General features: G+C 35.5%; 1 protein-coding gene across 1 annotated transcript in view; it reads right to left on the bottom strand.

Annotated features, from left to right (window-relative positions):
* LOC127547125 (uncharacterized) overlaps nt 1–23534 on the bottom strand; it is a 92543-nt gene that overhangs the window by 54133 nt on the left and 14876 nt on the right. The window contains exons 2-4 of the mRNA XM_051973957.1: nt 22888–23066; nt 22662–22793; nt 22028–22467 (exon numbers count right to left, since the gene is read on the bottom strand). Coding sequence (XP_051829917.1) covers nt 22028–22467; nt 22662–22793; nt 22888–23066 — 751 coding nt within the window. The remainder of the gene's footprint in view (nt 1–22027; nt 22468–22661; nt 22794–22887; nt 23067–23534) is intronic.

The raw sequence follows: 23534 nt of genomic DNA, 5'->3' as shown, positions 1-23534 counted from the left end.
TTTGAACTCAGGTCCTCCTACTTCAGGGCTGGTGCTCTATCCACTGTGCCACCTAGCTGCCCAGGAAGAAAGAAATGCTTTTCACATAAAGAGAAGATGGCCAATAAATATTTTCTAAAAAAATAGATTGAGGGCAGCTAGATTCCCCAGTAGATAGAGCAACAGCCCTGAAGTCAGGAGAACCTGAGTTCAAACCTGGCCTCAGGAACAATACTGACTAGCTATGTGACTCTGGGCAAATCACTCACTTAACTCCAGTTGTCTCAGCAAAAAATAAATAAATAAATAAAATATTTTCAAGCTGATTTTAGAAAAGCCTAGAAAGATTTACATGAACTGAAGGTGATCAAAACAAGTAGAAGCAGAAATAACTGTACACAATATGAGCAAGACTGTGCCATAATCAACTATGAAAGACTTGGTTCTTTTCACTGGTTCAATGATCCAAGGCAATTACAATAAACTTTGAATAGAAAATGCCATCTGCATCCAGAGACAAAAACTATGGAGACTGAATGTAAATCAATACAATGTTCACTTTTCTTTTTTTCCTCTTGTGGTTTTTCCCTTTTGTTCTGACTTTTCTCTCCCAAAATAATTTATAAAGAAATGTGTATATTTAAAAAAAATTAATGTACACATGTAATCAGAAAAAAAGAAAACAAATTTTTTAAAGTGGGTTTTGCATAACAGATGTGACTGTGATGTAATATAGCTACTAGGAGAGGCAGCAATGATTTTGACCTTAGGGATTTCTGTTCTAACAATGTCAGTAATACTAAATCTTCTAGCTTTGGAGTCTGCCGCAGGGAACTCCTACACCTCAATTCCTTGCTGACTACTAAAGCAGTTCCTTGCTCACTGTTGGCCAATGAAAATCAAATTTTTGAGACCACTCCTTAGTCCTACCTCTGGGCCACAAAATTAGCATATCTATAATATGAAGAACTAAATAAATATATCTGTTTGCTTCTGTTTCTTTGCTAAATTCTCTTGGATCATTTGTAGTGGCATTACAATCACAATAAACTTTGTCCCTTGACCAGGAAATGGGTTCAAGCCTAAAAATTCTTTTGAGATACCTGGAGACATTGGTCTGGACCCCAAACTTTTGGGGTCCTTTCCTAACTTCAAAAGCTGAAAAGTCAAGAGACTGATTTTCATATGTGGTTTTTAGAATGACTCACTGCTTCATTAAGTTCTATCTCATTTGTTTGTCTGCTATGTGAAATGTGCTAAAATATCTAGGGTCTTTCCTTCTAATGTCTGATATCTACAAAGAATAACATGCTACATAATTACAATTTTGTATAGAATAATGAATAAATTTGAATGGGACTGATAGGGTGAAATTTTCTGTTTATGAGACTAGACCTAAGTTATGTGATCACTATAAACAGAGCCAGAAAATGAAGTCTTGGACCATAGGTTTCAGGAAATCACATGATCTCTGGGTCTAGGTCTCTAAGGGTTAGACCCAAGTCAGTAATAGGAAGTTAGAGGAAGTGACATGACCCACAGGAAGCAGACAAAACTGGTGATCATTGGTGAAGGATCGTTACTTCCTTTTAGTCTATCCAGTGAAAAGACCCAATATTTTCAAGCTGATTTTAGAAAAGCTTGGGTCTTTGGCTATAACCCAGTATTCTATTTCCTCCTGATTAGGTTCACAAGCACATGGTGGAAACTGCTTTCTCTTTATACCTGAAGATGTCTCTGATTAGTTAATTTGGGAAAGGGGTCTAGCACTCATCCCACAGAGATTTAAAGATGTTAAAAAGATATGTGCAGAACAGGGTATGGAAAAAAAATAAATTTTTCTAAACAAAAAGAATACAAATATTTAAAAAAGAATTATGGTCACCTATAGGGAGTGCGTGTATGAGGGCTACAGAGGTTAAGAAGTCTATGATTTCATCAATGTGGAGTGTGAAAATATCTTCCAGGAATATAGATCAATAGCTTATCTGTCATTTACAGTTTTAGAAAGTTGCATTAGAGTTTAAAGAACTTGCCCACATAATGACATGTAGCAAAAACAGAATTTAAAATGATGTCTTCTAGACTCCAAGGGCTGTCTTCTAACCATTTTTGTTTGCTTGTTTCAACATAAGCCCTACTAAGGCTGAGCAAATATAATAAAAATGACAATAATACCTAAATTAATCTACTTATTTAATGTCATACCAATCAAACTCCAAAAAAATTATTTTACAGCTCTAGAAAAAATAAAAAAAGTTTATCTGGAAGAACACTTATTTAGTGCCATACTAATCAAACTCTCAAGAAATTATTTTACAGATCTAGAAAAATAATTTTAAAAGTTTATCTGAAAGAACAAAAAAGAACAAAAGGTCAAGAATTTCAAGAGGAATTAATGAAAAAAAAATGCCAATGAAGGTGGCCTAATTGTGCCAGACTTAAAACTATATTATAAAGCAGTGATCATTAAAATCATTTGGTAATAGCTAAGAAATAGAGTAGTTCATCAGTGGAATAGGTTAGGTTCACAAGACAAAATAGTCAGACTATAGCAATCTAGTGTTTGACAAACTCAAAGACCCCAGCTTTTGGGATAAGAAGTCATTATTTGACAAAAACTACTGGGAAAATTAAAAACATAGGCAAAATTAGGCAAGGACCCACACCTAACACCATATAGCAAGAAAAGGTCAATATGGATTCATGACATAAAGTATAAGCTCATTAGAAGAACATAAGATAGTTTATCTCTCAGATTTGTGGAGAAGGAAGGAATCTGTGAACAAAGACGAACTGGAGTTCATTATTGAAGACCAAATAGATAATTTTGATTATATTAAGTTAAAAAGTTTTGTGCAAACAAAACTAATGCAGACAAGATTGGAAGGGAAGCAATAAACTGGGAAAACATTTTTACATTTAAGAATTCTAATAAAGACCTCATTTTTAAAATATATAGAAAATTGACTCAAATTTATAATAATTCAAGCTATTCTCCAACTGATAAGTCGTCAAAGGATATGAACAGACTATCTTCAGATGAAGAAATTGAAACATTTCTAGTCATATGAAAAGATACTCAATCATTATTGAAGAGAGAAATGCAAATTAAGACAACTCTGAGATACCAGTATACACCTCTCTGATTGACTAAGATAACAGGAAAAGATAATGACAAACGTTGGAGGGGATGTGGGAAAACTGTGACACTAATACATTACTGGTGGAATTGAGCCAACCATTCTGGAGAGCAATTTGGAATTATGCCTAAAGGACTATCAAACTGTGTATAACCTTTGACCCAGCAGTGTTTCTACTGGGCATATATCCCAAAGATATATTTAAAGAAGAAAAAGGGACCCACATGAGCAAAAATGTTTGTGGCAGCCCTTTCTGTAGTGGCAAGAAACTGGAAACTGAATGAATTGCCCATCAATTGGAGAATGGCTGAATAAATTATGATATATGAATGTTATAGAATATTATTGTTCTGTAAGAAATGACTAACAGGATAATTTCAGAGTCCTGGAGAGACTTACATGAACTGATGCTAAGTGAAATGAGCAAAACCAGGAGGTCATTATACCCGGCAACAAGAGTATATGATGATCAATTCTGATGGCTCTCTTCAACACTGAGATGATTCAAACCAATTCCAATTGTTCAGTGATGGAAAGAGCCATCTACACCCAGAGAGAGGAGTGTAGGAACTGAGTATGGTTCACAACATAGCATTTTCACTTTTTGTTGTTGTTGTTTACTTGAATTTTATTTTTTTCTCATTTTTTTCCTGTTTGATTTGATTTTTCTTGTACAAGATAATTGTATAAATATGTATGCATATATTGGATTTAATATATTTTCTACTAAGTTTAACATATACTGGATTACTTGCCATCTATGGAAAGGGTTTGGGGAAGGAAAGGGAAAATTGCAACACAAAGTTTTTCAAGGGTTAGTGTTGAAAAATTATTCATTAATATGTTTTGAAAATAAAAAACTTTAATAAAAAAATTTAAAAAGATAAGCCCTACCTAGAGTTTCTTCTTATATTACTTTGGTGGAAGACGAGTTATTCTTTCAGAGAAATCATCTTGATCACATCTATTTATTAAGTGCTTTGCATATTATTATTGGACTGCTTCTTAATTCTGTAAACATACAAATAATAGAAACAAATGCTTTTCATCCAGATATTTTTACTTCGTTAGTGATACATAGTCAAATAAAATACTCTGTGAAGCAGAAATAAATTAAACCACATGTATTTATTTCTTGATTTTGCTGAACCCAGCCAGATAATATAATCATTAAGATTTTATATATTTTTATGCAGCATCTCAATCTGTGCTTGAAATATACCTCAAAATCCAAATATAATCTCCTACTAATCACTTTTAATTGTATGATGCTTTTAATGTATGTCTCAGAATGCATATGAAATTTGGCTAAGATGAAAATTCCTTTATCTTCTAATTGAAAATGGGACATTTTTTTCAAAACTGAAAAAACTGTTTTCAATTTCTGTTCCACATTACAGTTGCCTAAGATTATTTTATTGTGTAAAACATGTGACCTTCCCCAAGTTTAAAAAAGTCACACCCAAGTCTTTATATAATGATGGGACTCCCATTTTACCATTACTACCACTCCTCACAGCTTTTCATAGCTCTCACCTTCCATTCTTATTTATAAATGTATTCTGGTAATTTCCAACTCTATCCTACATTTCACAAACTGAATTCATCATCTTCCTTCCTTCAGGACTAATTTCATATTTCTGAAGGTGGCAGTTTCATTCTCGGCATGAAAGCCACTTTCTAACTATTACCAAACCATTTATTTGCTAAATGATTGTCCTCCTCCTCCCACCAACTGCAACTTGAACTTTGACCCCACCTTCTAACTCCCTTTTATGTGTCCACTTCCCCTATTAAAATATAAAGGCCTAGGGAAAAGTAATTGCTTTTATCTGTAATTGGGGGAGGGGGTAATTAACGTTTTTCTCAATTACTTGTAAACAAATATTTTAAATACTTAAAAAAAAATTTAAGCTCCAAATTCTCTTTTGCCTTCCTTTTCTCCTTTCTTGAGAAGGCAAGCAATTAAATGTACATTAAATATGTGCAGCTCTGCATGTTGCCAAAGAAAATACAGACCAAAAAACCCTTAAGTTTTTTTAAAATATTCTGTACTATGTATTCCCATTCAATTCTTTCCCTAGAAGTGGATAGCATTTTTCACCAAAAGTCCTTCAGAACTGTTTTGAATCATTATATTGCAGCTTAAAGCTAAATTATTCACAACTGATCATTGTACAATTTTGCTGCACAACCCTGAAAGCACTTAATAAATGCTTTTTCTCTCATCTACTCTTTTCTTCCTAGAATGTCCCTCTCTTTTCCATTCCCACTGATAATGCTCCAGGTCACATAGCCTTCTAACTCTTCTTCCTTCTAATAGTCTCTTACCTTTCCAATTTGGCCTTCACACTGTTCACTTTGAAATATTTTTAATGTGAAGGCCTGAAAAATTCAATACCTGACTCAAAAAACTTCAGCGGCTTCTCATTAGCTACCAAATAAAATACATACTTCTTCAATTCATATTTAAGGTCCTTCACAATTTGATTCTTCCTAGCTCATACTTTAAATGGACTCCTTATTCTTTTATGTATAATAAAACAACATTCACCTTTACAAAATCTTGTGCTCCAAATTTTTCTCCCTCCCTCTTCCTCACCCCCCACCCCTAGACAGAAAGTAATCCAATATAAGTTAAACATGTGCAATTTTTCTAAACATATTTCCACATTTATTATGCTGCCCACAAAAAAAAATTTCAGCTCAAAAAGGGGAAAAAATGAGAAAAAAAAAAGCAAACAAAAAGCAAAAATACTATGCTGTGAGCCACATTCAGTCTCCACAGTTTTCCCTCTGGATACAGATGGCTTTCTCCATCAGAGATAATGCATTTTTTATTTCTGTATCACAGGTTCTGGTACATAACAGGTATTTAATGTTTGTTGAATTAAATATCTATTTGCATAATGATTATTATATGAAAGGCACTATTCTCACTAGGTTCTAATACCAAAGTTATGAGAAACTGGTCCATCTCTTAGCAAGAGTTCTTCTTACCTCTTTTAGTCACTTGGAATGTCATTCAAATCAGCTACTGAACAGACATCTTAATAGACCAACGCTTCTTTCAGTACCATTGTTACTGACCTATACTAAATTAAGACTTGTGGGACACTTCATATAAGTTGCAGAGTTCTGTTAGAAATTAATCAAATACTAGATCTAATTATACATTACTTAAATGCTAAAATAGTTGATTACAAAAAGAAAATGTTATATCTGCTTTAGTTTTTTAGATACTTTTATAAAATACTTTTTCCTCAGTAAACATAAAGTCATGATATTCTGTTGTGAATCTTTTCATTAAAAAACAAGAAAAAAAACTGTGAAAGATGGCTAGGGCACAAGAATCAGGAAGTCTAAATCTAATTCAATTAATAATCCTATAACAAACCAAAATTCACCAGTTTATTCCAAAAATAAGTCATCAGTTCAATTGTTTTTCAATTCTGTGACTCTTGATGGCCCTATTTAATGTTTTCTTGGCAAAGACACTGGAGAGGTTTACCATTTCCTTCTCTATCTCGTTTCACAAATCAGGAACTTGAAGCAAACAGGATTAAGTGACTTGACCAGGACCACACAGATAGTAAATGTCTGAGATCAGATCTGACTCAGGAAAAGGAGTCTTCTTGGCTTTGGCACTTTAAAACTGCATTACCTAGCTACCCCGGTATATTAGTTCAATTATTTTATATCTATTGTCAAGCATAGTACTATATAAATACTATCACTATTCAGTGGCAGGAACCTGAAAACTGAGTGAATGCCCATCACTTGGGGAATGGCTGAATAAATTATGGTTTATGAATGAAATGGAAGATTATTGTTTTGTAACAAACAATCAGCAGGATGATTTCAGAAAAGCCTGTAAAGATTTACATGAACTGATGCTAAGTGAAGAGAGTAGAACCAAGAGAACATTGGACACAGCAACAACAGGATTATGTGATGATCAACTGTGATAGACTTGGTTCTTTTCAACAATGAAGTGATTCAGGCCAATAGATATGATTCTTGACTTTACTTTCTCTCACCCTCCCGTATCTAATCTCTTGCTTCAGTGCTATCTCCCTCTTTTGATATTGCCGCCATCTTGGTGCCAGGTACCCATCTCCTCTCTCCTGGACTACCAAAGGATTTTGCTGGTCAGTCTGCCTGCCCCAAGTCTCTTCTCATGCCATTCCATCCTCCAGTCAGGTATCAAAATGATCCTAAAACTCAGAAATGCCATGTTAACACAATCATTAGTCCCACTTTCTGTTTAATAAATTCCAGTAGCTCCTTATCATCACCAGAATCAAATATAAAATCATTTACTTGGTATATTAAAATCCTTCATAACCTTACCTGTACTGTCTTCTTACGCCTTCCCCTCTTCATCCCCACTTACTCTGCAATCCCGTGATATTGGCCTCCTTGCTGTTCCTCACACAAGACTCAACATCACTCAAATTTGAGCATTTTTACTGCCTGTCCCCCTATACCTATAATGTTGTCCTTCCTCATCTCCACTTTTTTGAATTCTCTGGAAAATCCCAGCTAAGATCCTACCTTCTATAGAATGCCTTTCCCAATCCCTCTTAATTCTAGAGCCTTCCCTCAGTTAATTACTTTCTATTTATCCTGTATATAGCTTGTTTGTACATAAGTGTTTTTGTGTCATCTGCCCCTTTAGACTGTTAAATCTTTTGGAGCAAGGACCATCTTTTGCCTTTCTTTTGCCCAAAGTTTAGCAAGGTTCCTGGCACAAAGTAGACACTTACTGTCTGTCAAAATGACTAGCCTTTTCATCTGGAAAACAAAAGAATAATATCTCACATCTTTAGAAGATTTTTAAATTTGAGAAAAGTTTTACGTATCATTTTACCCTCACAAAAACCAAAGTAGGTACTATCAACCCCATTTTAAAGATAAGGAAACTGGAGCTCAAAGAAATTAAAGTGACTTTCACAAAATCACATAACTAATAAATCTCAGAAACAGAACTAGAATTCAGATCTTTTTTAATTTCATCCTCTATATTTAGGCATCTCTCTCCATGATTCTTTATAAATCCATTAGAAATTAATTCACACATGGCTATTTATAAACCAAATTTGCCAACCCAAATTGTAAAAACATGAAAATGAAAATAGGCTAATAACAAAAACTCAACAAATGATGAAGAAATATATATAATAAAACTTTAAATGATGCTAAAAATAGGCAATTATATGGGAAAGTGGAAGAAGTTCTAAACTTGAAATCAGGAAGATCCAAATTCAAATGTGCTTAAGAGACATACATGTTATGAGATCCTAAGTCAAGTCACTCAAATTCTCCCATTTTCACATAACACCTATTTTCATATGGGTTTCCTTTCTCACGATGTGAGGAACATGAGATGAAAACAGGTGAAGCATTTTGCAAACTTTTAAGCTCTATATAATTGCTATCATTATTAAAATAAAAAAATAATAATAAAACAGTACAAAATTTGACCTAATTTCTTTAATCTTTATGACAAAATATAATATCTTATCAAAGTTATCTCCTACTTTATCAATGAATAGAAGATCTAAAACACTTCAAATATTTCCTAAAATAGAATCCTGTGATTCCATTTTCAATTTTGTTTCAATTTATCTTCTCACAATAATTCTATCAAGATTGAAAGACGGACGTAGTACTATAATCTGTATCCCTGATATCAGGGAAATTAAAGCTGGTTCACAAGTTCAGCAATTCTGAGCTGCAATAAAATTATAGCTGGTCTAATGGCTGCACTAAGTGGTCAGGTCTCAGGAGCAGGAGGTCACCAGGCTGCCTAAGGAGCCAACTGGCTTAGATGGGAAATAGTGCAGGTTAAAGCAATGAGATTAGAAAGTGACTAGCAGAAACACTTTCAGTCTGAGCAAGATAGGGAGACCAGTCTCACAAATGAAACAAAACAAAATCTTAATGACAATATCTCTCTAACATACTAAGTGAACTGGATCTGAAGTCAAGACTATGGAAAACTTTGGTTTCATTTCTCTCATCTATAAAATGATGATGGTGACCATTACCTACTTCAGATGAATATTGTAGTAATAAAATGAAATGATTTATGCAAAATGCTTTGCAATTGTAAAGTGTTAAGATGACTAAGTTTCTATCACTATTATCACTGCTGATATTTCACTTTTCTAGGGAAGGAAAGTGAAGCAAAGTATTACCTTGAACCATAGTCACTTTAATGGAAGGAAAGAACAAGTTTCTAAAAGCTCTTTACCTTTCAATCTCTTATAGAAAACAGGCATGAGTGTATAAGTATTATCATCATCATAACTACTACTATATGAACATATATATTGTTTACAAAACCTTGAAGAAAAAAGTCCAATGCTTTTTTTACTAGAATAGGAGTAACAATCTAAAAATTATTTGTATTTGACTTTGAAACTTATTTTTATACCTATATTTCAACATGGATGTCCTTCTAAAAAAATCATTTTTTCTCTTCTTCCTCATTTCCCTTCCCCCACCCTCCCAAATTATATTGTTAAATGACTGACAAAGAGAAGCTCCCCGTCATGTACAAATGTATCAATCCAAATTAAAGGAGGACAATTTTCAGAAAAATGTTCTGATGTCCTCTTTATGTAGTTTACTCCCTAGTATTTGTAACCATCCATTGGGATTTAAGATACTAATTAAATAATTAAAAAAAAAAAGATGCTTCCACCAGGAGAAGAATCTGTCTTCCCCATTCGGAGGGATTATAAAGAGCTATAAATTTATAAACTATAAAAAATTAGCAGAGATAGAGGAAGGATAAGAGGTTATAAAAGGTCTTTAAATTTTGCCAGACCATCTACAAAATGTGCTTAAGAAAATAGTAATAAAACCCTCCAAACATTCTGGAAGTAAAAATATAGATAATGGGAATATGTTATAAAAGGAACACAATATAGGAAGAAAAACTATTGAGGAGTTAGAAATTTAGCTGTGTAAACAAACTTAGGCAAATAATTTACATTTTTCTTGAGTCTTTCTTCCTTCCATTTCAAAGTTCCTGATTTCAAAGGTCCCAGATAACCCTAACATTCTACAACTAAAGAATATTAAGAATACATACAAAACCTGAAAGGGAAACTTAAGGGAGGGAAATTTCATACATGAGATTTTACACTATTATGCCTTCTCCAAAAACAATCCAGAAAAGAAATTTTTCCTTGTGAAATCTAGAAAGTTCTTTTGTGATTCCCCACCTTAGAACAAAGACTATTATTTATTGGCACCCTTGCAGAAATGCCATATACCTGAGAGTGATACAAAACTATAACTTTTTTCTCTCTAGTGTTTTTTTTAATTAAAGCTTTTTATTTTCAAAACATACACATGAATAATTTTTCAACACTGACCCTTATAAAACTTTGTGTTCCAAATTTTCCTCTCCTTCCTCCCATCATCTCCCCTATATGGCAAGTAATTCAATATATATTAAACATATTAAAAATATATGTTAAATCCAATATATGTATACATATTTATACAATAATCTTGCTGCACAAGAAAAGTCAGATCAAAAAGGAAAAAATTGCAAACAAACATCAACAAAAAGTGAAAATGCTGTTATAATCCACACTCACTTCCCACAGTCCTCCCGCGTGGTGTAGATGGCTCTCTTTATTACCAAATCACTGGAACTGGCCTGAATCTTCTCATTGTAGGAAAGAGCCACATCCATCAGAATTGATCATCGTATGTTCTTGTTGTTACATTAGTTCATGTAAGTCTCTGAAGGCCTCTCTGAAATCATCCTGCTAGTCATTTTTATAGAACAATAATATTCCATAACATTCACATACCATAATGTTTTCAGACATTCTCCAACTGATGGACATCCACTCAACTTCCAGTTTCTTGCCACTACAAAAAGAGCTGCCACAAACATTTTGCACATGTAGGTCCCTTTCCTTCCTTTAAGATCTCTTTGGGATATAACCCCAATAGAAACACTGCTAGGTCAAAGGTATGAACAGTCTAATAACTTTCTGAGCATAGTTCCAAATTGCTCTCCAGAATGGCTGGATCAGTTCACAATTCTACCAACAATGTATGAGTGTCCCAGTTTTCCCGCATTCCCCTCCAACATTCATCATTATCTTTTCCTGTCATCTTAGCCAATCTGAGAGGTATATAGTAGTATCACAGAGTTTTCTTAATACCATCACTGATCAATAGTGATTTGGAACACCCTTTCATATGACTAGAAATAGTTTCAATTTCTTCATCTGGAAATTGTCTGTTCATATCTTTTGACCATTTATCAATTGGAGAATGGCTTGAATTGTTATACATTTAAGTCAATTTTCTATCTATTTTAGAAATGAGGCCTTTATCATAACCCTTAAATGTAAAAATGTTTCCCCAATTTATTGCTTCCCTTCTAATCTTATCTATATTAAACTATAACTTTCAAAGAATTTAAAACTCAAGGTAATGGAAAGGTGGATGTTTGGCATGAGCAGACAACAGCATACACAAACAAAAAATAACCAGAAGAAATGAGATAAAGGATTCTATCCAAAAAACACATAATCGAAAAAGATGGGCTGGTCAATCCTCAGCACACTGAGGAGACTGGCAAATTTATGGAAGGCCAGTGACAAACCTCTCATGGGATAAAATATGTAATTACTAGAGAGGATATCCATACTGATGAATCAAAGATCCACTAGAAGAGTTATACCCAGTCTCACCAAAAGTATTCCTGTAAAGATGAGTAGAAAGTGAAAAGAATATTATGGTAAATCCATTTATATACAGAATTATCATCCTCTAATTTGTGTTTTGTGAAACAAGATTTTCATTCTAAATGTGCTGAAATAATATACACCAGAGTTACATGTGGTTTAAAGAAAAACAATTTAAAGGAAAAGGTCAGGAAAAAAAGATGACAAGGTGGAAAGAATGAAGAATGACAGAAAAAAGCTAAAGCATTACAGTGATTCTCTTGCAATGCACAAAAAAAAGTGAGTAAGACCTTAATCCCTGTGGACAAGCATAGATAGAATATGTTCTACATTTTTGGAAAGAACTCAAGAATTTGATAAGACTATAGATTGTCTGGAATATTAACGAATAATATGGCTATAGAAAAGGAAACAAAGAAAAGGATGCTATTTAAAACAGGGAAAATATCATTAAAATGTACAATTAAATGTGTTCTTGCCTACTTAAGTATAGAAGCAAGATAATCAAAAGGTTATCAAGATGAAGAATAAAGAGATTAAATTTACTTTTATATAGTTTGAACAAAGAGAAGTCCTATAATAAAAGACAGAATTCACCAACCACTTCCATAAACAAAGCTGGACTTCTCCCCATGTTTACAGAGGTATATCATACACCTTGGAAACTAAGCTTTCTAGAGTTCCCATCAAGTTAAATATTCAAAACATAATTCTAGTCTTAAGCTATAGCTCACAATTTAAAGTAAAAAATCTAAACTAATTTGCCTCCAAAATAATAAAAACTGACATTTTTCACTTTAAGTACTCTTAGACATTGGATATCCTATAAGGTAGAACAGGGAATGTATTATTGTCTCTATTTTAAAGAAAAAGAAATTGAAGCTTCCAAGAAGTTTAAATTATCTGCCTAAGGTCACATAGGCATAAAGCTGTCAAATCAAAATCTGAATCCAAGTTTTCTGATTCCAAAGCCATTGCTTGTTAAACCCATTACCATTTCTATTTCTTTTTAAAAAAACACTTTTATTGATGGTCTTTTGTTTTTACTTTATCATACCCTTCCCTCTCTCTGCCAGAGAGGTATCCTATATAAGATATAGTATTTTTAAAAGATTAAAAAAAAAACCCAACCCACAAAATTAATGTACTGGAAAAGTCTAAAAATATGCAATGTATAACAACACATATGGACCTCCCATCATCCCTCTCATATTTCTTTCCATATCATCCCCAACTCATCAGATTCGTCATTTCTTATATACATCACAGTAATATTCTATTTTTACATTCAAGTCCTATAATTTGTTTAGCTATTCCCCAATCAATAGGCATTTAATGTTGCCAATTTCCTTGCTATCACAAAAAGTGCTGCCATTACTATTTTACTGCATACCGGAACTTTTTTCTGGTTCAACAAATTCTTTGAGGCCCCATAGTGAAATCCCAAAGTTAGAGGGTATGAATATTTTATTTATACAATTCCAAATTTCTTTCCAAAGATGGTTATCTTAAGTCACAGATTTACCAAAATACACAAAATGCCCACCTTTGTACAACTCTTCCAAAACTGATTAACTTTTTTTTGTCATTTTTCAAATTTACAGGATGTAAGGTGAACTGGGTTAGTTTTCATTTCTCTTATTATTGGAGGTTTCAAGCATTGGCTCAGGTGATTTATACTTTTTAATCTTTCTTTTAAGAACTGCTTGTTCATATCTTTTGACTACTTTTCTCCAAAGGTATAATTCTATGTATGCATGCATATTCACACATGTTAATTGTTGATATTATCTCAAATACCAAACGTCTATCAGAGAAATCTATTATAAGGATTTTCCTCATTCTTCCATAATATACTAGGTATTTTGTTCATGCATAAGCTCCTAAGTTTCATATAATCACAATTACCTATTTTTTTTTTTTAATAAATACCTCTATCCCTTATTTGGTAAAAGAATAATTTCTGACTGATGGGTGTGAAACGTATATTATCTTTTCCTCTTCTGATTTTTAACAACATAATCTTTAATATTAAAGTTATGTATCCATCTCAAATTTATTGTGGAATATAGTGTTTGGTGTTGATCTAATTTCTACCCAATTGCTTTACATTTTTTCTAATGGTTTTTCTCAAATAATAGTTACCTTCTCAATTAATTTCTGTTACCTGATTTATTAACATTATTAAGTCATACTGTTTTTGATTTTACCTTGTTTTATTTATTTCATTGATCTGTTTTTTAACTAATACCAAATGGTTGTGGTATAAGATCGCTGCTTTTTATAAGATACTTTTAAGTCAAGAAATGCTAACTCCCCTCCATACCTATTATCTCTTCATTTTTTAATAACAGATCATTTAATGACTTATAATATAGTTTTCAATTAGAAAGAACTATCCCCCTTTTCCCTGTATCTTTTCAAATTTATTTCTAGGTCTTTTTTTTCCCAAATAAATTATGTCATTTCACCTAATTCCAGATGGTGTTACATTGACAATTTGATTGGGTAGCATTAAATGTATAAAATAATTCTGGCAACATCATTTTTATTATATTGTCCAGCCATGAGCACTAACTATTCTTCTAGCTATTCAAGATTTTCAAATGCTTTTCAAGTACTACTTCATTTTTATCCTTACAACCTCTATGAGAGGTATTAATATTATGTCCATTTTACAGATGAAAAAAGAATAAATTGCACATAGTATTTATGTGAATTTTCCAGGGTCACACTGCTAGTCTCTGAGGCTAGATTTGAACTCAGGACTTTCTGATTCAAATTTCATCAACCCTTTATTCATTCTACCATCAAACTGTCTACTGATTATTCACATAGAGATTATTACATGTACAAAAGCAGATCAACATTTAAATTATCTAATATGTCCAATCTTAATTTCTATAAATAACTATAATGAAAATGACCAGAATATAAGTAGGTCCGAAGAACCAAACCTGATTTGTCCTACAGCCCTACTCATAATAAAAATTGGTTTTATTTATTATTGTAACTTCTACTGTTACTCAGGTTCAAAAGATTTAACAGTTCTTTGATCAGTATAGATTTACTTTAAATTAATGCCAAAAAATGAGGAATTGATTAATTTGACCATTAAAAATGACCTTAGCATTTCATTTTTTCGGTATTTACCACTTATTAAATACTGTACAAATGCTTTTTAATATACTCATTCATTTTAAGGAGAAAAAAAAAAAAACAGAAGAAAAGCAATCAACTAAAAGTCAAGAGAGCTAAATTTAATTCTGGATCAATCCCCAGCTAGTTCTATGACCTTAAGCAAATTATTTACTCTCTCTGTGGTACAATCTCATCTTATTCCCTAATATATAAATGTTTAAGGGATAAAGACAGTTTTCAAAGAAAGAAATTCAAATTATCAACAATCATCTGAAAGAAAATATTCTAAATCATTACTAGGGAAATAGAAATTTTGAGGTTTTACCTCACACCTATCAGACTGCAAGGCAAAACACGAAAGGGACAAATGTTTAAGGGGCAGTAGGAAAAAAGGTACAGCACTACACTCAGGGTGGAGTTATAAAACATCCATTCTAGAAAGTAATCTGAAATTATATCCAAAAATTAACTATGATGTACAAATTCTTTGATCCAGTTATACTATTACTAGGCCTATAATCCAAAGAAAATAAAAAAAGAAGAAAAGAATCTATATGTAAAATTGTTTATAGCAGTTCTTTTCATGAAAGCCAAAATTGGAAACTACATTGGAGTATTCAACAAATTGTGGTGTATTTATTTAATAGAATATTATTGTGCTATAATAAATACTGAAATAGGCAGTTTCAGAAGAAATTAGAAAGATCTTTTTTGAAGTGATGCAAAGTTTATACAATAATTAAACAGAAAGAAAAACAATGCCGAAAGCCTTAAGAACTCCAATCAACACTATGATAAATAGATCAAAAGAATGAGAATGAAACACACCAATCACTGTCTGGCAGAAAGATGATGAACTTAAAATGCAAAATGAACTTAAAATGCAAAAAGGGACATACAAAATACTTAGCCATCCATGGACAATGTGAAAATTTTGATTTCCCAGATTATGCAGCTATATATTAAGGGCTTTGTTTTCTTTTTCTTTTTAGGAAGAAATGTTTGTGTGTTTATTCTTATTTTTAACAAATGGTTTTTTTTCCAACTTCATGTAAAGGTAGTTTTCAACATTTATTTTTGTAAGATTGAGTTCCAAATTTCTCTTTCTCCCTTACTACTTCCCTCCTTCCCAAAACAGCAATTTGATACAAGTTATAAATGTATAATCATTTTAAACACATTTCCCTATTTGTCATGTTGTTTAAAAAAAAAAAATCAAAAGTTCCAAAAACCATGAAAAAGAAAAAAATAATGAAAATTGCATGTTTCAATCTGCATTCAGCCTCTATAGTTCTTTCTCTGCATGTGGATGATATTTTTCATCCTTAACATTAATGGCTTTATTTTCAAGATTTTTTGTTTGTTTGTTTAAGTTGGGGTAGAGAGACATAGTGGGAGGGACAGATTAGTAAATAAGATAGTCTTCTAAAATTCTTGTCAGGTCTAAAACAAAATTCTCTGATCATTATGAACTAGTGCTACATACATGTGCACAAGCACACATACAGATACCTATCTGTATCATCAGTATTTGTGAATCAGGCAAAATAAAACTGCTTAGAATTCTGAAAAGCTACCCTGGTTTTTATGTTAACTTTCTTTAATTTGCTTTAGGAAAAAAGAAAATAAGAGTAGGATGGTCTGAACATATGATTTCAACAGCATAGGAAATTCCTATAGTGTACTGAACATAAACAATATAAACTAAACATAATTACTGAGTTTGTCACTAAATTACAGTGCACAAAGAACACTTCTCCACACAACTAAATTGTATAGGCTAGCTTACCTTCAGCCTGACAGTTATACCCTCAGGACTTAGTACATGAGGTTGTTGGCCAACTCCAACCTCTATCCTCAAACTTCATATTTCTCCTATCTTCTTTCTCATCTGCTGTCTTCTTTGCTATTGGAGATGACCCCAAAAACCATGTATACCATTGCCTTCTTGCTGTCTATAGTTGTAACCTGCCTTTCCTGATTTCCTTATCTCTTATTTTCTGTAGCCCTCTGCAGTTTATACTTGGCATCTCAGCTTTTGCAGAGAAAGGATAAATTGTTGTTTTACCATGAGCTTAAAAGTACTCATGTCCAATATCCAGGGTTCTCTTGGCTATCTTTTTGAAGTTCTGTGCTTGTTTTTCCTTAGTTATGAAGCATGTGTGGTGGGGATGGGGGTTGATTTGATGGTTTCTTGTTAATGGGTTCATAGCTTCTCCACATAGCATAGGCTACAGGATGGCTGGATTCTAGGTAACTGAGATTACACTATCCTGGGGATAACTTAGACTTCATTAGGTATCACCAGAAACACTTCATGTTCCACTGAATTCAGACTCAGATGAACAAATAAAATTTAAAATTACTCAAACAGCTCAGTTCATGAAAATCTAGTATGAAAATCTATGACATTTTACATGGAAAATGAAATCTTACTGTTGTTTGTTTTTTGTTTTTTTTTGTTTTTTTTGAGAGACAATTGGGGTTAGGTGACTTGCCCAGGGTTACACAGCTAGTAAGTGGTAAGTGTCTGAAGCTGTATTTGAACTCGGGTCCTCCTGACTTCAGGACAGGTTCTCTATGCACTGTACCATCTAGCTGTCCCTAGAATTTTGAATCTTAAAAGCACTAGATAAAAATGTTATTCTCAATACAATAAAAAGACCCAGTCTTCTGAAAAACCTTACAGCTAAGCTCTGAAAAATACAAATACTCTCATTATAAAAGTTACTTAAGTAAAAAAAAAAATTGTACCAACTTAACCTGTGTTTGTTTGTCCACCAATAACAGAATATGAAATCAGTTCAAAGTATAATGGATTGAGGACATCAGAAACATCAGTGCTAATGGCTGTTGCTAGATTCACCAGAAAAGGGGCAGGTAGGGGGCAGTAGATAGAGCATCATCCTTGAAGTCAGGAGGACCCCAGTTCAAATCAGACCTCAGACACTTAACACTTCCTAGCTGTGTGACTCTGGGCAAGTCACTTAACCCCAATTGCCTCAGCAAAAAAAAAAAAAAAAAAAATCAGAAAATATGGGAAGAGGTACATATCTATGTGGGGTAGCTAGATGGCACAGGAGATAGAATACCAGGCTTGGAATCAGGAAAACCTGAGTTCAAATAGGATCTCAGACACTTACTGTGTGACCCTGAGCAAGTCACTCAATCCTGACTTTCTCAGTTTTCTCCTCTGTGAAATGAACTAAAAAGAAAATAGCAAAACACACTAACCCAAAGGGTTCATGAAGACCCAAACAAATCTAAAAATGACTGAATAACAATATGAGGGAGAAGTCAGGAGAATAGAATAAGAAAGATGGGCAATCCTAGACAGGTTGTGGGTTACCACATCCCTCTCCTCTCCAGTTGGAGGCAGCAAAATGGAGGATAAAGTGTGAGCTGCAGGTCAATTGGGTCCCTTGATTTGCATTTCACTATGAGGAAAGCATTCTATAAACTGTTAAAAAACAAAACAAAACCCCACCACATATACTTTCGTTGTTATAAGACAGTGAAGTTTATGCTTCTTCCTTTGGCTACTGGTGATTTAGTCAAATAACATACCTTATTATTTCTTATTTATAAAGTACTTGTTACAAATTGGATTAATATACCAAGAATATTACCAATTTTTAAATGAGAAAAGGAATAATCATTTATTAAGTGTATTCTATGTGCCTGTCATACTAAGCACGTTACAAATACGATCTCATTTTAAAATATTACTAAGGAAAATTTTTCCCAATCGCCAAACCAAAATAATTTAGATTTTTCCTAAAGAATTTATACATATGTAATATTCTTTATTATGTTATAACATTGATGCATTAAAGCTATTGAGCTGAGTAAAATAAACATGCCAATTTGAACATTTATGAAAAACTAGTTTTCCCATTAGTAGCACGGTAGTACATTGCTTTACTTTTCTTTCAGAACGAGGAAATACTAAAAGATTTTTAAAAAGAAAAATAATTGGAATTCTCATTTAATCACCCATAAAACATAGGCAGCTCAATACACTTAGCATAAACTTCAGAACAAAGCTTGACTCTGACAGCACTATCATCAATGCTACAAACAGATAACATTTACATAGTGCTAAGAATCATACAATTACTATTTCATATGATCCTGCTAGAATATTGAAGAGGATAGATTACTGAGGCTAGATTAAGAAAGAACCATCTTCCAGAGTTCATCCAGCCTCATTTACTGAGTATAACCCAAGACAAGTCACTTTACCTTGATTGCCTCAGTTTTCTCATCTGTAAAATGAGAAGAGAATGGCAAACCACTCTTGTATCTTTGCAAAGAAAACCACAACTGAAGTCACAAAGAATCAGATCAACTGAACAACAACAAAAGTGAGCCTCACAAAGTGGGAAATAGGTCCTATTGTTATCTTTATTTTACAGTTGAAGAAATTGAGGCAAAAAGAAGTTAAATGACTTGCAAAAAGATACATAGCTAGTAAGTGTCTGGGACCAGATGGGAACTCTAGTCTTCTGAAGTCCAAGACCAGAGGTCTTATACACTATATCATCAGCTGACTGTATACATCATTTTGGACAGGCCATTTAATCTCCCTTAGCTTCAGTTTCCTTGTCTTGAAAATATAATTTTCCCTACTTACTTCACAGGGCTGTTAAAAATGATCCCATGAGATAATGTATGCAAAACTGCCATTACATAAGTCATGTACCTTAGAACTGTATATTAAAAAGGACAACTCATGAAAATATCTCCGCAAAATCTAAAGCAATATTTTACAGCACAGAGAAGAAAGGGGGGAGGAGGGGAGACTCTTGTATACAGGTAGAAAGCAAGTTATCTACTCTGGTCAATCTTTACCAAGTGTTGAGACTCCTCTCACCCCTGGCTATGGGAAAGGTGATTCTTTTGGCTTACAGTGTCATCAGAAATGTCATCAGTTCACACAGGAGGCATAGAGAGTAATTTCCACCTATTCTACCTTCCTCATTCCTTGCTTACTGAAATGCAGGAAGAACTTTCTTATCAATACTCCTCCCTCCTTCAGGTAAAGTTAGAGATTCCTGCAGTATTCATCCTATACTTCTTTTAGAGTTTCAATCAATAACAATCTAGCCATGCATTTGTTTCCTGCCTATAGGGGCAGTTCCAGGTGAGTGAAAAAGCTGGCTTCTACCCCTATTAGTAATGGAAAGCAATTTCCAGATATCCTTAGCTCTTCTGCCTCAGGCTCATCATAACTGATAGGATCTGCTAGGAATCACTTCATTTATTCCAAAAGCCTGTTGACAGATACCTTTCACACAGATGCTGGAATATAGATAATTATTTCTTATTACCTTTTGGCTTATCAATGACTAAAAGAAACATTTAAATGTAATGGAATCACACTAATCTATCAACTTTATCAACTTTACCCTTATGATCAAAACATGTTTTAACTACCTAGCATGACCAGTTCTGACTACTAGTCCAACAATGAGATTCTAGTTTCAGTGGTAAAGAAAGGATTAGGGAAAAGGTAGAAAAGGATGAGGGCAAAATGCCAGGCTTGGCAAAGTCACTGAACCTAGCAAATACCAGTAAGTAATTGAAAGCTAAAAGTGCAGGTGAAACTAGGAGACTGGTTGTCTGAGTTATAAATATTCTAAAAACTGGCACTGTTCCGATGTCACTTAGGGCTTTAAAGGAACCTAGAACAACCATGAAGAAGCACCCTAAATGATGAATATGACAGCACAGTTCCCTCAGCTAAACTCCAATGATAAATGGATTGTCCTTTGGTGAGAAAATCATTCCTAAACCTCCATATGTGGGTGTAGGTATGTAGGACACTGTGCTTTGGTAGACTGTCACATAACTTTTTCTTACTCTTCTGCTTCAACTTGGGCTTCCCTCTACTGTTAGACCCTATCAGAGACTGGCCTAAGTCCTTAAAATGTTAAGTTGGCATACAATCTGGTGCCAGGTCCTTCATCAAAATTTGGAGAGTTCTGGTACAAATGGGATATTGATGCAAACTTTACAAACATCCAGGAGATCTAGTGCTAGGTAAGGTCTGCCTCAGTTGCCAGAACAGCTGAAAGTGGTGTTGCTCCCATTAATTAACCCACCTCTAGACCCTAGTCCTAGTTCCTTCCAATCTCTATTGCGATCAGTTTTACGTTGTAAAGAAAGCGCTCAATTTTATCAAGGACGTCTCCCTAGTCAGTTTTACCTGGGCACTTTAAACATTCTCTCCAAAGTGACTACAAAGTATTTGTGTGCCCGATAGAGAGTGATGGTTTGGAGACCACGAAGGCAGAAGAGTTGGGGGGAGGAGGCACGGTGCAGTCATGGGGTGGGGGAGCAGACGTATAGGATGCAGGTTATTTGGGAGGGGGAGGGAATTGGAGTCCACCCTAGTTTCTCATTTCACTAAGTCCACTCCTCTCGGGGTCTTTCTTACTCCCTCCAGTAGCCCCAGGAACAAGGTATGGAGGTAGATGGAGGAGGAGAGGAACGCAAGAGTCTTCGGCCCCATAGTTTGTTCCTCGTTCTCCAGCTCCTCCTTCCGGGGGCCTTCCTACACGGGCCCCGCACCGCAGCCTGGGGCTCCCTGTTCACTTCGGCCCAGAGGCCGCACCGAGGCCCCGGCCTCTCTTAGGGGCCTGCGGGCCACACGCAGACCCACACATACCGGCCACAAAGGCTGCAGGCGGCGGCCAACCGGGCCTCGCGGGCGGCCTCGAAGGGAACCCGGCAGGGAGGGGGCGAAACCCAAACAAACAGCGGAAGCGCCGCCAGCACCAGGCCTCACTAGCTGGGCCGCTGCCGCCGCCGCCCTGGCTCTCCGGGACAGGGCCGAAGCTCAGGGCTCCTAAGCCCGGCCTGGAGGAACTCCGCCGCTCCCGAGCTCCCCCGATCCCGCAGACAGGCGTCCCGACTTCCAGCCAGTCCATCCTCCCCTCTCCGTCCCCCTTGAGCGTCCAGAGAGACAGGAAAGACCGAAGCCTCCCCTCGCCTCCCACCCGAGATTGCTGTAGGAGGGAAAAGAACACTTACCCGGCACCGGCGCCCGGATCGCTCCGCCGCCGCCGCCTCCTCCTCCCGCTCCGGCTCCGGCTCCGGCCCCGGCTCCGCGCCCCGGCGCTGGCGCTGCTGCCGCCGCTGCTCTCCTCCTTCCTTCCTCCTCCTCCTCTTTCTCTTCCCCCTCCTCCGGCTCAGCTCCTCCTCCTTCTCTTCTTCTCCTCCTCTTCTCTTCCCTGTCCTCGTCCTCTGCTCCCGAGGGGTGCAGGGGGCACGCAGGCAGGCAGCCCGCAGCCGCTTCCAGCGGCTCAGCCCGGGCGCGGAGGCACCCACGGCGGAGCGCGAGCACTCACGGGAACGCGGCCCGGGGACGAGGAAGAGGACAGTCCCAACCGCGAGGAGGAGGCGCGCCCGCAGCTTTACCCGGCTGCTGGGAAAGAAGTGGGGGGTGAGAGGGGGAGCCAAGAAGGAGGGAGCTCAGACCGAAGCGTCCCATTTCGCACATGCTTCTTCCCACCCCCTTTTGTATCCATTCCTCATCCTCATTCTACTTTTTCTTACCCTAGTCTCCGCTCCTCTTTAATTTTCCCTCGGCCACACCAAAAAAAAAAAAAAAAAAAAAAAAGTCCTCATTCCATATAAAAAAGCTCCAACTTCCTTCCTGCATCACCTGCCTCGCCCTTTCCCCTCACCTCCAACTGCCAGGAGCTACCCCCGGCCAACAATGCCAAGTTCATCGCACCTTGCTTAGAGGCGGCCACATCCCAGCCCCGAGTACTGGCGCCCAAAGTCTGAAGTAGTACTGGAGTGGGCAGAAAGGCATTGATTGCCCAGGTCAGGGAGGAAAAGATAAGATAGTAAAAGAGCAAGAAAAAAAAAACTTGTACAATTCGTACCCTTTGAAACAGGGTGCCACTGCTGAAAGAGGCTTCCTCTCCGCTCCCAGTTTACAACGTAGCCTTTTTTACTTTCTCGTTTTAGCAAACTCACTGATTTCTTCTGCCCGGTATTATTGCTTTGTTTTGATGTTTTAGAAGAGTTGAATAGGAGTACACTTTTACAAATGGATACGTCACTGGTTCCCAGACATGATTCACAATCGTAAATTGGGAACTCCCCCCTTTTCCCCGCCCCTCAAATACACACATACACACACACACACACACACACACACACACACACACACACAGAATATCATCTGCCCTTTTTCTTCTGGGAATCCTAGTGTTCCCAGACTTACCCTTATATTTATTGGTAATTAAGCTTCACTTAAATGATGATTAACTATCAACAAGGGGGACAATAGATGTTTTTTTTTTCCCTAGTGTTTTTGTTGTCTACTTTTTTCTTTCTTTTCATAACTGTTAATCTGTATTTCTGGAGTGAGCTCCTAATAACTAATCTGCATTTGTGCTCTTTTTCTAGGAATTAATAAGAATAAATAAGACGATATTACAGTTTTAATGACATGAAAGATGAATTGCTCATACTATGATAAATTATTGACTTTTAAATTATATTTTTTGAAAGGCTTGGGGAGATT

Source organism: Antechinus flavipes, chromosome 1 (assembly GCF_016432865.1).
Source record: "Antechinus flavipes isolate AdamAnt ecotype Samford, QLD, Australia chromosome 1, AdamAnt_v2, whole genome shotgun sequence".
NCBI lineage: Eukaryota > Metazoa > Chordata > Mammalia > Dasyuromorphia > Dasyuridae > Antechinus > Antechinus flavipes.
This window is presented reverse-complemented; position numbering and strand designations above follow the sequence as displayed.